The 12,065-nt window shown below is 39.6% G+C and overlaps 1 protein-coding gene across 1 annotated transcript in view; it reads right to left on the bottom strand.

Annotated features, from left to right (window-relative positions):
* Window positions 1-12,065, bottom strand: part of LOC104467747 (type 2 phosphatidylinositol 4,5-bisphosphate 4-phosphatase-like) — a 22,539-nt gene that overhangs the window by 10,050 nt on the left and 424 nt on the right. Inside the window, exons 2-6 of the mRNA XM_010081636.1 lie at window positions 10,997-11,113; window positions 8,024-8,086; window positions 6,983-7,150; window positions 5,504-5,610; window positions 3,627-3,750 (exon numbers count right to left, since the gene is read on the bottom strand). Of these exons, the coding sequence (XP_010079938.1) occupies window positions 3,627-3,750; window positions 5,504-5,610; window positions 6,983-7,150; window positions 8,024-8,086; window positions 10,997-11,113 (579 nt within the window). The remainder of the gene's footprint in view (window positions 1-3,626; window positions 3,751-5,503; window positions 5,611-6,982; window positions 7,151-8,023; window positions 8,087-10,996; window positions 11,114-12,065) is intronic.

Genomic DNA, 12,065 nt, shown 5'->3' with positions numbered 1-12,065 from the left:
AAGATTATTTTCATGCACATTCAGAGTTTTGGTGGGTTTGACAAGTAGTTTAAATCAGACTCGAAGCTGCCATTTTTAGTCATAATCCAGAGTGCTTTAAAGTACCTAATCTTGTTTCACATTCATTAAGAAAACTTGTGGTTACAGATATGTGAAATTTAGCTCCCTGCCAGCAATATAAACTGCAGCATTCCCATTGAAACAATACACTAAACAACAGCCCAAATCCCTGGTTCGATGTACTGACACACAGGTGAGGGATTTGGGGGTTTCTTAAATGTTTCAGCTGTGGACAAAATTAGACATCCATCAAGGGATTTACTAGAAGAATCTGTCAAACTTTCTGCCTTCTAAGCCTAAAATAGTTCTCAAGATAATCAATACAAGACAGAGGAGGAAAAAAAAAAATAAGAGACATATATACATATGTATATACACATCCCTACATGCATCTGCTTCTGCCAAAAAAACCTTCCCCTCCCCTCTCCCCACATCCTTTGGGACAGCAAAACACTCTGCGGATTAAAACATTTCTTAGTTTTCTGAAGCATTTAAAGGGTTTTCTACTAACTTATTTTAAAAGAAATACTTTTCATATTCAATTAGTTATAAAAAAATTAAAATTGAAAGAGCACAACTGACAACCCACAGTGCTTAGACTAGAGCCTGTGGCCTACACAGCTTGCTCCTGGTTTCCTGCCCTTGAGGGTCCCTCTGCCAGAGAAAGGTAGCAGGGGGATGACAGGGGGGACAGGGACACCCCTCCCTTGCCTGGCACCATGTCCAAAGCAACTCAGCCTCTACAGCCACAGATCATTACAGAAGCCCGGGAGGGGTTTGCAGGGAACAACTTACTGCTCACAGAAACAAGAGCTAGGCCACAGCTTTTTTTCAGCAGGACAGCTAAATCCTCATCGTGCCCTCCTTTTCTGTTCTACCACTTTTTCCACTTGTTTGAAGTCCAACTCTGCCAGAAACAGTGGAAACCTTAACACAGCAAAGACTCCTATCAGGTTACCCAAGGAAAAAACATAATCTGACAGACAAAATGTGAATAACTAGTGACAGATCAGCTGTAGTATCACTTCAGTACTAAGTCATTCTCCCGGTTGAGCCAGAAAAACTTTAAGGCACTCCATAGCATCACGCATGCTTTTAATAACCTATAAAAACCACCCCCACACATGTAGAGGCAGAGAATGCACAGCTCATAGGTGTGCTTTCATATGGCAAAAAAAAAATAAATTGGAAAGGTAGTGAACAAATTGATACTCTTAAAGAACACAGAACAAGCAACCGACAATTTAACTTTTCCACCTCAGGGATTCTAGCTTTGCTTGTCTATTTTATTTATTTTTTAGCTGCCAAGTAAATTAAAGGAGATACCTTACTGAGCTGCTGAGAGATGCATCTAGCATGACACATTTGCTTTACAATGTGGAGATATCAAAGGGCAGAAATACCCTCACAGAGGCTGAGTTTCCAGGCTGGCTAAAGCACTTCTGGTTTTTTGCTTGTCTCCTCGCTCTCAAACTCAAACAATTTTCTGATTTTTCTTAACTAAAAAATTTATTTGCAGAATCTCAAACTTAGTAATAGAAAAAGGTATAAGCAAAAGAATGGTGGGAAAGCTTTATAAAGTGAGAAAAATAGGTTTGTTTCTTGATAACTGACCATAAAAGAAAAAGCTTCAAATTTCTAATTATTTTGAGGGTTTCTTTCTAACGTACCGTGAAGTGGTAAATTGGTCTTACTGTCAGATAGGACTATGAAGTTCAAAACGATTCAGTTCCTTAAAGCAACCATCAGATCTGAAGTCACATGGACAGATTCCAAATTAGAAAACTTAGCCTTTTAAATCATAATCTAGTGGTTATGAGCAAAGTCAGCCTGTGTGTTTTGTTTTGTTTTTTCTCTCCTTACGTTCACCTAAAGAAGTTCATAGTGTAAACTACAAAATTAATTTGGGCTGCACTTATAAAAAGTAAATAGAGGATAAAGATAAAATAAAACTCCCATGCTTATGAAAGCCTCCAAAGATAGGCCAATAATCTAGTGATGAGAATTTTACTTCATAACACTAACTCTCCCTAATTAAAAAAAAAAAAAACACATAGTAGAGATGGTCTTTTGCATTAAGAGACCACATTAAAGCTTAATACCATAACTGTTCTACAGCACTGCTTTTGCCTGTGCTGTTTTAAAGCTGTGGTAAAAAATTGGATTAAAATATTAAATTATGACTCTGTATCAAACTACACTGTTCATGCAGGTACTTAACAGTTTGTAACATGCTACTATATTTAAAAAAAATGCTAAAAGAAAAGGCAACCTTTAATAAGAGATTCCTGGTTTAGAATATGGACTTTTTCTTCCATAGACCCAATAGTTTTTTCTGTTAGAACATTATCCTAGATGGCATACAATGTTCTTACTAGTTAAGGTCGCATGCAGACCTGAATTTAAAAAAAAGCAAACAGAAAACCCACTCCAGCTACCTCCAGTTACAGACTACTGTTCTTCAGCAAGGATTATAACAGAAACATGTGATTTTTTTAATATACAGGCAGAATTAGTAGAATATTTCTCAAGCATCTGTTTCTCAGATAGTACATTACTTGTAAATTCATAATCAAATCCCTAGTTCTCCTTTAAAAAAAAAAAAGTGTAAAAGCCATCTCTTGCTCCCTGCATTCGTCATCTACCACAGTAGCTGAGCCATCACTGCAAACCTCACATCCATGAACCCGAAGTAAAGATTTGAAAGAACAAGTCTATTCCATTATGGAGGCAATCACAAGCAAACCCTTCTCTCACTGCTGATACAAGCCAACATGGAGTGCCATCACCTAAGCTTCCTTTTTCCTTTCACAAAATGCACTTGACTATTCTCTGGCCTTTACGCATCTTACAATCCTTTGTCTCAGGAATGCAACACCACTCTGGTGACTATGCAGGTCCTTCACCTGTACTACTTGTCTTAGCCATTTCCCACACTCACAAACCTGACAAACATTCAAGCAGTGCTAGATGATGAAGCTAAAACTAAAGCTAACTTACTTGTGTATTGCCGAGGCTGCTCCTAAATCAAAATTCAAGTATGGCAGCCCCTCATCCATGTAAAAGGCTGCAAACAGTTCAACAGCGAAAGGGTATTCTTGCATACTTCCACTTCAAAAACTGGCAGCTGTCAGCCTCACATACAACCCAAAATCTCCAGTTCTGTAATAACTGACAGATATGCTAATGGCAAGCGCTATAACAAACAGCTTTCAGGGATCCATACAGCGATGGCAGAACTGCTCTCCTAGCCACTGCAGAACATAACCAGCACTTCAAGTCTAAACAGAAACTGGAAGCATAAACTTCCTTTCCCAGCACCATCTGCTCTCACATCACAAAGCAATAAGACTGACTTTGGGCTTTAACCATGCATACGCAGAAAGACCGTTAAAAATCTTGAACTGCATGTAAAGATAAACAAATACAGACCATACATCCACAGCAATATGAGCACAGAAGCAGCTTTAGTTCCTCAATGATGCCACATAAGGCAAAATGCTTACAACAAATAGCTTGAGCAATAGCATGGTGAGGTGAGAAGGAGAGTGCGGTGCTTTACTTACAAGGAATGTATTTCCACAGTGCCCACATACCACTCTAGTTCCGTCTGGTTGAACTGGCATGGCAGGCTGAGCTGGCTGCTCTTCTGGGATCAGCATTACCGGACCAAGAGTAATGATGCGTCTACTGTGTTAAGAACATTAGATGTACATGTAATTAAGGTAGCAAAAGAGAAGCATGGTGAGTTTAAGCAATCAGTTCAGTCGCTACCAAATATTTTACACTTTTAAACCATAATCTGTGGTTGTTTTTTTTTTTAAACAGATGATACACCCAGTTTTGGTCTCTCTCCAAAGTGTTTTCCTTTTCAGTTTTGAAAACATTTTCTTTCACTATAAGATCAGCCATGCAAGCCAGAACCCTGTAGAGATCAAAGACTTGCCATCATATGGCAGAAACACTCCTCAGGAAAATTATATGTTAATACCCAGGCTGAGCAAGCCTGTGAATTGGAATGTACATACCCATGTGAAACATGTAGAAAGAGTAAGGACTCTTCCATAACCTAGTTTTCCTTCCCAAGTCGGATACTCCTCCTTCCCACATTACTGACAACCATGTCAATATAGGCAGCATATGTACATTTGCACAGTAAAAATTCCATTCAAATTGAGTGAACTAAAAAAAGAAAACCACCTCAGGGTGACTAAATGCAATCGATTTACTTTACAAAACACTTAAGTATTTGCTTTTATGTTCAATGTGTTTCCAGTTTAATTATGCAATTTGTCTGTCCAAAATGACAGTACCCAAATTAACCAACTTAAAGCAGAATGAGGATCAGACTTCCTAGCATGGAAACAGTGAAAGGAAAAATTAAAGCATTATTTAACTTTCACTGCATCTCTCTCCATATACAACCACAACTATTCTGGATGGCCTCCCTTCAATCTGGAGCCTTCCATTTAGGGCATACACCCAACCCTCTCCTTCAAAGTACCCCAATTTTGCTCATCCTCTAGTAAGACAAATACATAGGCTATCTTAGAAAATCTGATGTGCTATATGCTTTTGAAATCATTTTAATAAAATTAGGAAGTTTCTGATTCAGCTCGGTTACCAACCATTATGATGTATTACAACCGAAGTATCCCATGAACATTTTTTTCACTCTCAGAAAAAAAAAAATCCCCCCCAATTCTCAAACTATGTTTCAAAACCAGAATAGCAGATTGGTGACTAGGGCCCTTGGTGCAGTAGAGCTTCCATCCATGTACCCGCAGACTTAGCCTTCATCTCAGTTTCACCTGTTAGAGCTGTACCACTTAAAATCAAATTACTCCCACCTCAGTGGGATCTAAACCCAATGATAAGAACACTCACTATAGCAATTGCACTTGTTTCTTTTATAGCAAAAGTGTAAATTAAAGTCAAGAGCTGAAAGGAGATTGAAAACTCAGCATAATAAAGGAGGACAGGACTGAAGCCAACCTATTCGATTCGATGATACTGCTCCTTCTCCCATTTCATTCTGAAGGCCCCACTCTGAACTAGGCAAAGTAAGCAACCTGTGCATTTACAATAATTAAGTTTGCAAGAAATTAGGAATGTTAAGTCCCAGAAACAAGAAGTGATTTTCTGCTCCACTGTTCTTTATATCATTTGTTCCTTATGAAGTAGCTAAAATGGCAAACAGACATTTGAGACTACCACTAAATACAAAAGAAGAACATTTTTTTACTCTTTAAAGTTAACCTTAAAAAAAAAAAAAAATCAAAATTGACACTAGCACCACCACTGAAGTAATTCAGTAATGCTCTGGAAGTGTCCACGTACAGAGGAGCAGGCTTGAACCTCTTTTAATTTTAAATATTCAACACAAAGGGCACCATTGCTTTAAATAAAACTATCTCAAAGCACTTACAGTTTTTATTCTTACCAGTTTGGTCTTGGACAGCCTATTTTCCGAGATGTATCCTTACAGATAAGGAGACAGTTACATTGACATCTAACATACTTCTTCCCTGAAGGAGGGTTTTTGATTGGCTAAACGAACAAAAAAAACACCAGAGAACACACATCAGAAGTCACAGCAATTCACTTTTTTCCTCAGAACAGTATGATAAAGAAGAACAACTTTACACCCTAAACCCAATATAAGAACGGAGATATACAGTTCCTCTTACAGAGGAATCTTGAGAGTCAAGACAAAATTAGAAGTTTTCTCTCTCTCTGTGCAGAGAAAGAAGTGGAAGTTTCCTCACCAGAGCAAACAAGAAATTCTGCAAACTAATGGAAAAACCATTCCTTTTATCAATGAAGAATTCAAGACTTCAGTGTAGTTATTTCTTAAAATGTGAGCTTAAGTAGTGTTATATTTTAAAAAAAAAACATTAAAAACATCAAACAAGGCACCTTGCAGGGTACAATGGCTTTATTCAACAGCAAAAGGACCTCAGTCTGGTTCTCAGTCACTAAGAGGCTATGAAGACATGACTGAACTGTAATCTTATTTTAAACTGTACTGAAATTATCTGTCTCCAACCTGGGAGTCAGGTTTCTGGGTCCCTTTCATACAGCAAATCAAAAGCTACAAGATACTTTGTTTGGCTTGAAACACTATATATTGGCAGGGAAAATAAGTATTAATGGCAGGTTCTCTTCTCTCTCTTTTAAGTGAAGAAAAAAAAAGTTTTCCTGCAGTTTTAAGGCTTCCTGTTTTCTAGACATAATTTAAAGTTATTTTCATAAGATAAATACAATCCAGTGTTTTCCATGCAAATGACCCCAATAGCTGTGGAGTGCTGCAGTATCAGATTCCAAAACTAAAACATGCAGGAAGAAAAAAAATAGAAGCAGGAGGCCAAATACTGAAACCTTGAATTAAGAAACGAGGAGGATGTTCACAAAGGTCTGTGATCACAGAAAAGAACCTACAGCTTATGCATGTCAAAATTGTCGTGCTGTGTTTTGTTAGCAAGATAACAAATTGACTGAAGAGCGTTGCAGGAGGAAAGCATACATCCAGGCAGAGGTGTGGGTTAGTTACTTTGTTTCTTCCAGTCTTAAAATAATTCTTCCTTTCTCTTCATCCCACCAAAGCCAGCTTCACCCTTCTTTAAAGAAGAGTAATTACTTAAACATCATCCGTTTTTTATCCTCCTCCAAAGGAAACATCCTGTGCAGCTAGCTCAACAGCATGAAGATTTATTCTGACAGCTTATGACCATCCTTGTGCCAGCAACCCCTGGACTTGCAGCCCAGCTACGCCAGCAGTCAGCTGTCCTGACAGGTCCTCTGCAGGGATGGCAGGAAGGGACTCACCCTTTGTAGGTGAGGACATGAATTCTACCACCGACATACTTCAACCTCCCCCCACTTCCCTCCACAAAAAGGAAACACTAAAAATCCATTTTACCGTAGCTTCATTGCAAACTGTGCACTTAACAACGTGTTGGTGTAGCTTGCCATCCAAATTGATGAGCGACTGGCACACGCGGCAGTTTATTACAGGAACACCACTGGCATCTGGACTGGCAATGGCAGTATATGGAGGAGGAAGCTCTGCTGCAAGAGATTGGGAGATCTCAGTTGAAAAACCAAACAGGGGATCCTACAACACTGTCAGCAAAGTTAATCTCTAACAGTCACAGTCTCAAAAAAAAAGAAAAAAAATAAAAATAAGAAAAAACTAAGTCAACGATTAGTATGAAGACAAACCTAAGTTTGCTCTCCCCTTCCCCAAAACTTCTGTGTACCCAAACATCAACCGTACTTGTACATAAAGCATACCAGCAACACAAACACAGCGTAAATCAACTCAGAAAACTGGATCAGACAAAAGGCTCATCTATGCAACTTCATTTTCAAACTAACTTTTCACAGTCTTTAGAAAAGGGGGAAGAAAAACCCCAAACCAACCACAGATTAGTAGCAATCAGAGACTGGTTTGTGAATCAAAAAACAGAAGACAACACATGACACAAGTAGGCAGAAGAGCCATAACCAGCATGTACAAACATCTGGAGAGACCAAAATACAGACAAGTATTTACTGTATAGTAACAAATACTACCGGTAAAAATACAGAAAAGTCCTGTTAAGGAAACAGGTCTTGGATGGGAAGTGGCATGAAGTGCTTCTTTTTTGAGTGCAACAACAGCAAATTTATGCTATCTTGAAGAAAAAAGATGAACTGAGCCCTGACAGCTTCTGCTTTTAAGGGTTCCAGATACTTTTGATGCCCAAGATCCAAAGCACAAGGAGGTTTTTAAGTCACTTAAGACAGGCTAGCACAAATGGGAGAATTGAGGGCCCAGGCCTCCGTTGAAAAGCAGGTTTCAGCTTTGCCACTCTTGAGCCCATGGTAAAATGGGGAAGAAACACTCAAGATCCTTCTTGGTTTAAGAATCCATGGAATGAAAACAATTTAACACAGTAACCTCTCATGAGCTCATTACCCCAATTATTTGGCGTGTAGTAGCACCGTCTTTTATTTCATCAAGAAGTTCAAGTTTCTTCAGCTAAGCAAAGAAGGAATGGGCATATTTAGTAGATCACAGTTAACTTTTTTTTAATACCAGTAATTTGAAATTATTAGCCTTGGACTTCATAAAAAGATTTCATGATTGCAATTAAGCAGCCAACAAAATCTTCAGGGATGCAATGAGAGATCAACCTATTTTCAGTTTACAAACAGCACTGAACAGACCAGTATCTGCTGGACGGGTGGCAAGGGAAATCACAGGCTGCTATCAAAGCTGACAAGCCCAAGTATTAAATTTAAGCTGATAAGAAAGCACTCATCACTCCTTCACTCTGTTTTGAAGGGAGTGTCGTAAGCTGGAGGGATATAAGAAACCCTGCCTGCCCTTTGGATCCAAAAATCATCACAAAACTTTGAAGCAGCACTGCTGTTCGGTGCTCTCTCTGTGCTCCTTGGCCTACAAGTGATTCAGACCTGTATTTGATTTTAACTCACAGAGGCAGTGGAAGGAAGGTGGACACCTGGAGGGTCTCCAAATCACATCCAACATACTTGAATTATTTCACGTAAGAAACAAAATTAACTTATATGCAGCAGTGCAATTCTGAGGTCATCATACAAACTGATGCTGGAGCAAGCGAACTTCACACCTTCAGCTCTGATATACCAGTTGCAGAAACCAACATCCTTAAGAAATATTAGGTAGCTTAGAGCATTCTGATTTTTTCCTGTTTCTGAGGAATTCCAGTAGCACCCAGTTGCAAACTAAGAATAACAATATTTTTCAGTACTGTGATATCCTGTTTTCAGTACAAGGCTTCCCCATGCAAGAGAAGAGAGATTACAAGATATTAACGAACAAAACAAATGCACACAAGACAAAACCCCAACCCCACACATGCTTTGGCAATTGGAAACAATCTCAAGCCTACTAGATCACTGCAGAAACCAGGTTTGAGATTTGGATGATGGGAACAGCAGTGTCTTGGCCGCGAGTGGCAAATTCAAGGCTGCAACAAAGGGGGACTGGCCATAAGCAGGCTGCTTAAGTGCTTCTGCCGCGAGCAGCTGAAGCACTGGCTAGGAGAATAATAGGCAGCCATAAAACAAAAGACACATCCACCAGACCAAATACCAGGCACCCTGTCAAAACACCCCTACAGTTCAAACCCAGCTTTGAGGTTGCTTTTCTGAAAGGCAACAATCAGGTTACAGAACTTCTTTGCTGTGTCCTCGCCACTGAAAGTGGAACTTCTCAACTCTATCAGCTGGGCACAGGGCAGCTGTACTAAGGAAAGGCAAACTGTACGTTGAAGGGTACTAGGAAGTAAGAAAAAAAAAAAAAAAAAAAGACACACACACACCAGCCTCTCAGCTTCCCACGATCCTGGCATACTTTAAGAACTGGCAACTATACCCATCTACACATTTATAATATTCTATACTCTACTTGTGACAACTCTTAGGATTTTGAAAGTTGGATAAATGTGGTGTGTGAGCCCTACAGACACCACTAGCCACCTGTCCAGCCTCACACTGGAGCTGCTCAGCTTCCAGGTAAGCAGCCTCGCTGTTCCTGTCCTGCTTGCTCAGCAATTTCAGACAGCAAGCAAATAATGGCTGCTTTTCAGAGTCGTGCTGCAGCAAACAACGTTTGCTATGGAGCAGAAAGCCAGAGGTATCTTGGCACTGCAACCTTCATGCTTAAAGAAAAAGTGCATTTGGAAGAGCTCCAAAAAACAAACCAGGAAAAGCCACCAAAATTAAGTTTAAAGAAAAGTATGGGGCAGAGGGGGGTGAAAAGGAAAAATAAAGACATTGTCTCAGAGTTTGCTGCTTATTATCCTGTAATAAAAAAGATTGGCAGCTTTCAAAGCACATTAACATATGTAATTTGGTATGACTCTTTTTTTGTTGTTCTTGACAGCTTAAAATTCAGGCTAACTATAATATCTGTAACTATAATATCTAAAACAAGTTCACAAAGGTCCATCATGTTGGATGTGACTGGATGGTAGGCAACTTTCACACACACACCAGAGGTTTCAGGACATATTTAATAAGATACTGAATTTCCTGCTGCTGACATTCCAGTTTACAGGTATGTTATCAGTTTTTCTTAAGGGGTAAAAAAAAAAAAAACCCAAAACCAAAACCAACAGTAATTAATTCAGCAAGATTAGCAGAGTTCCCTGCCATTTAGGACATCTTGGTCTAAGCAAGGATTCCTTCCTCACCCCAACAGGACAGAGATGCAGCGGCAGATACCACCGATTCAACTTCAGAAACTCCTTGTGGTGCTTGTGCACTTTCCTGCCTTGGGAAGGGCGGAAACCACAAGGAACCACTTACAGCTTACCTGGGTCAAACAGAAGTGTGCTTAGTTTGGGGTTTGTTTTATTTATTTAGGTTTTTTAAAAAAAGAAAGATTATTTATCATGGCCTGGGAAGAGAGGATGGGTGAGGGAAAAAGAGTTAGTGATCTAAGTAAGAGAGAAGTAGTTAAGGACTGAGAAAGCCTGAAAAATAAAAAAACCAAAAAACAACTAACAAAAAGGGGGGGGTGGAGGGGGGAGCAGTGAATAACCACCCTACTACGTGGAGCAGAGCTGATGGTCCCACCCTTTATCTAAGTGAGAAGTTTCTTAAATATCGTGCCCTGCATCCACATTTAAATTTTTCAATTCCAGATTTTTCTTGCTTGCTTCCATCATTAGGAACTCCCAGTCATTACCAGAATTCAACCACCCACTGAAAAGGGTCAGCTGCGTCTCAGCTGCAGCCTAACAAGGGAAGAGATGGCTACTTTCAGACCACGGTCTCTCTAATTTAAAGCTCTGGACAACACGTTGGGCACAGTAGATAATTACAAGTTCAGGGATAAATCTATTAATGTACATTCAGGTGGTAGTTTGGAGTGCCAAGGGCTTTTTTGTCCTCCCTCTACCTCTGCAGCTCCACCCCAGTCAGGTGATGTTAAGCAAAGAAGCTCTGCAGAAAGGGCTTTGGAAACAAGCCCCATCTCCCTGCGAGAATGCTTCTTCCTTCTACGTCTAGACTTGCACTAGGAAGAGAGATGAAAACAGCCCGCTAGCTAAAAATGCAGTTTAGCTAGGAACAGATCCCTTCACTACGGATAACTGACAGAGAAGGAAGCCAGAGCTACTCAGTCTATGTCACAGCTCTGGAAAACTTAGTTCTGCAGATGTTTTTTTGTAAATTTTGTAGAGCAGTTTTGAAGTGCTACCTAGTGTGCTTGCTTGTTGACCGACCAAACAAGAGACCCTCAACTTGTGACAAAATGTTTGACATTTAAGAAAACTCTATGGTTCCTCCTCACTTTTGGGAACAAGCCACTTGCGTCAAGAGCCACACCCCACCGCTGGTGCCAAGCTACCAGGAGTTACAGACACGGACTGAAGGCTCAGCAGGACACAGCTAGCAACTGAAATGAGCATTTGGGGCCCAGCTTGTTTCCCGGTCATGAGTGTTACCCTGGGTTCAAACAAGAATTACTGATCCAATCTATTTTCCTTACTTTTTAAATCTACGAAGACCTTCTTAAAAATAGATTGAAATGTATGCAAAAGTAAGGACTACTAAGAATAAGAACATCAAACACCAGAATTTAAACTAAGGATTTCTGGATTTTTTTAAACTACAAAACTTAAGGGATGATGCTAATCCTACACAACTTGATTGGAAAAAACCCCTCTGCTGTTTTTCAGGCTGATACCTGTTTGTGCAATTCAGATTAAAGTGAACAGTCAACACCAGCTACAGCACTAACTGAAATACATTTTCTTATCAATGCAGAGAACTATCTTTCTATGGGTTTAAATACTATTCAACATTCTAGTTACATACATATGTACTAAAACTATACAATTACAGAAAAATCCCTAAGAAAGGGCCAACATCCTGAGATCAGCACTGTAATCTTCGTTTTAAAGGCTACTGGAAGCAAAGCTACGCTAATCTTATTTAGTCTTATTTAGTCTCGATTCCTTCAGCTT

Source organism: Pterocles gutturalis, unplaced genomic scaffold (assembly GCF_000699245.1).
Source record: "Pterocles gutturalis isolate BGI_N339 unplaced genomic scaffold, ASM69924v1 scaffold39409, whole genome shotgun sequence".
NCBI classification, from domain to species: Eukaryota; Metazoa; Chordata; class Aves; order Pterocliformes; family Pteroclidae; genus Pterocles; species Pterocles gutturalis.
Note: the sequence above shows the minus strand (reverse complement) of the source record. Positions and strands in the feature narration are given on the sequence as shown.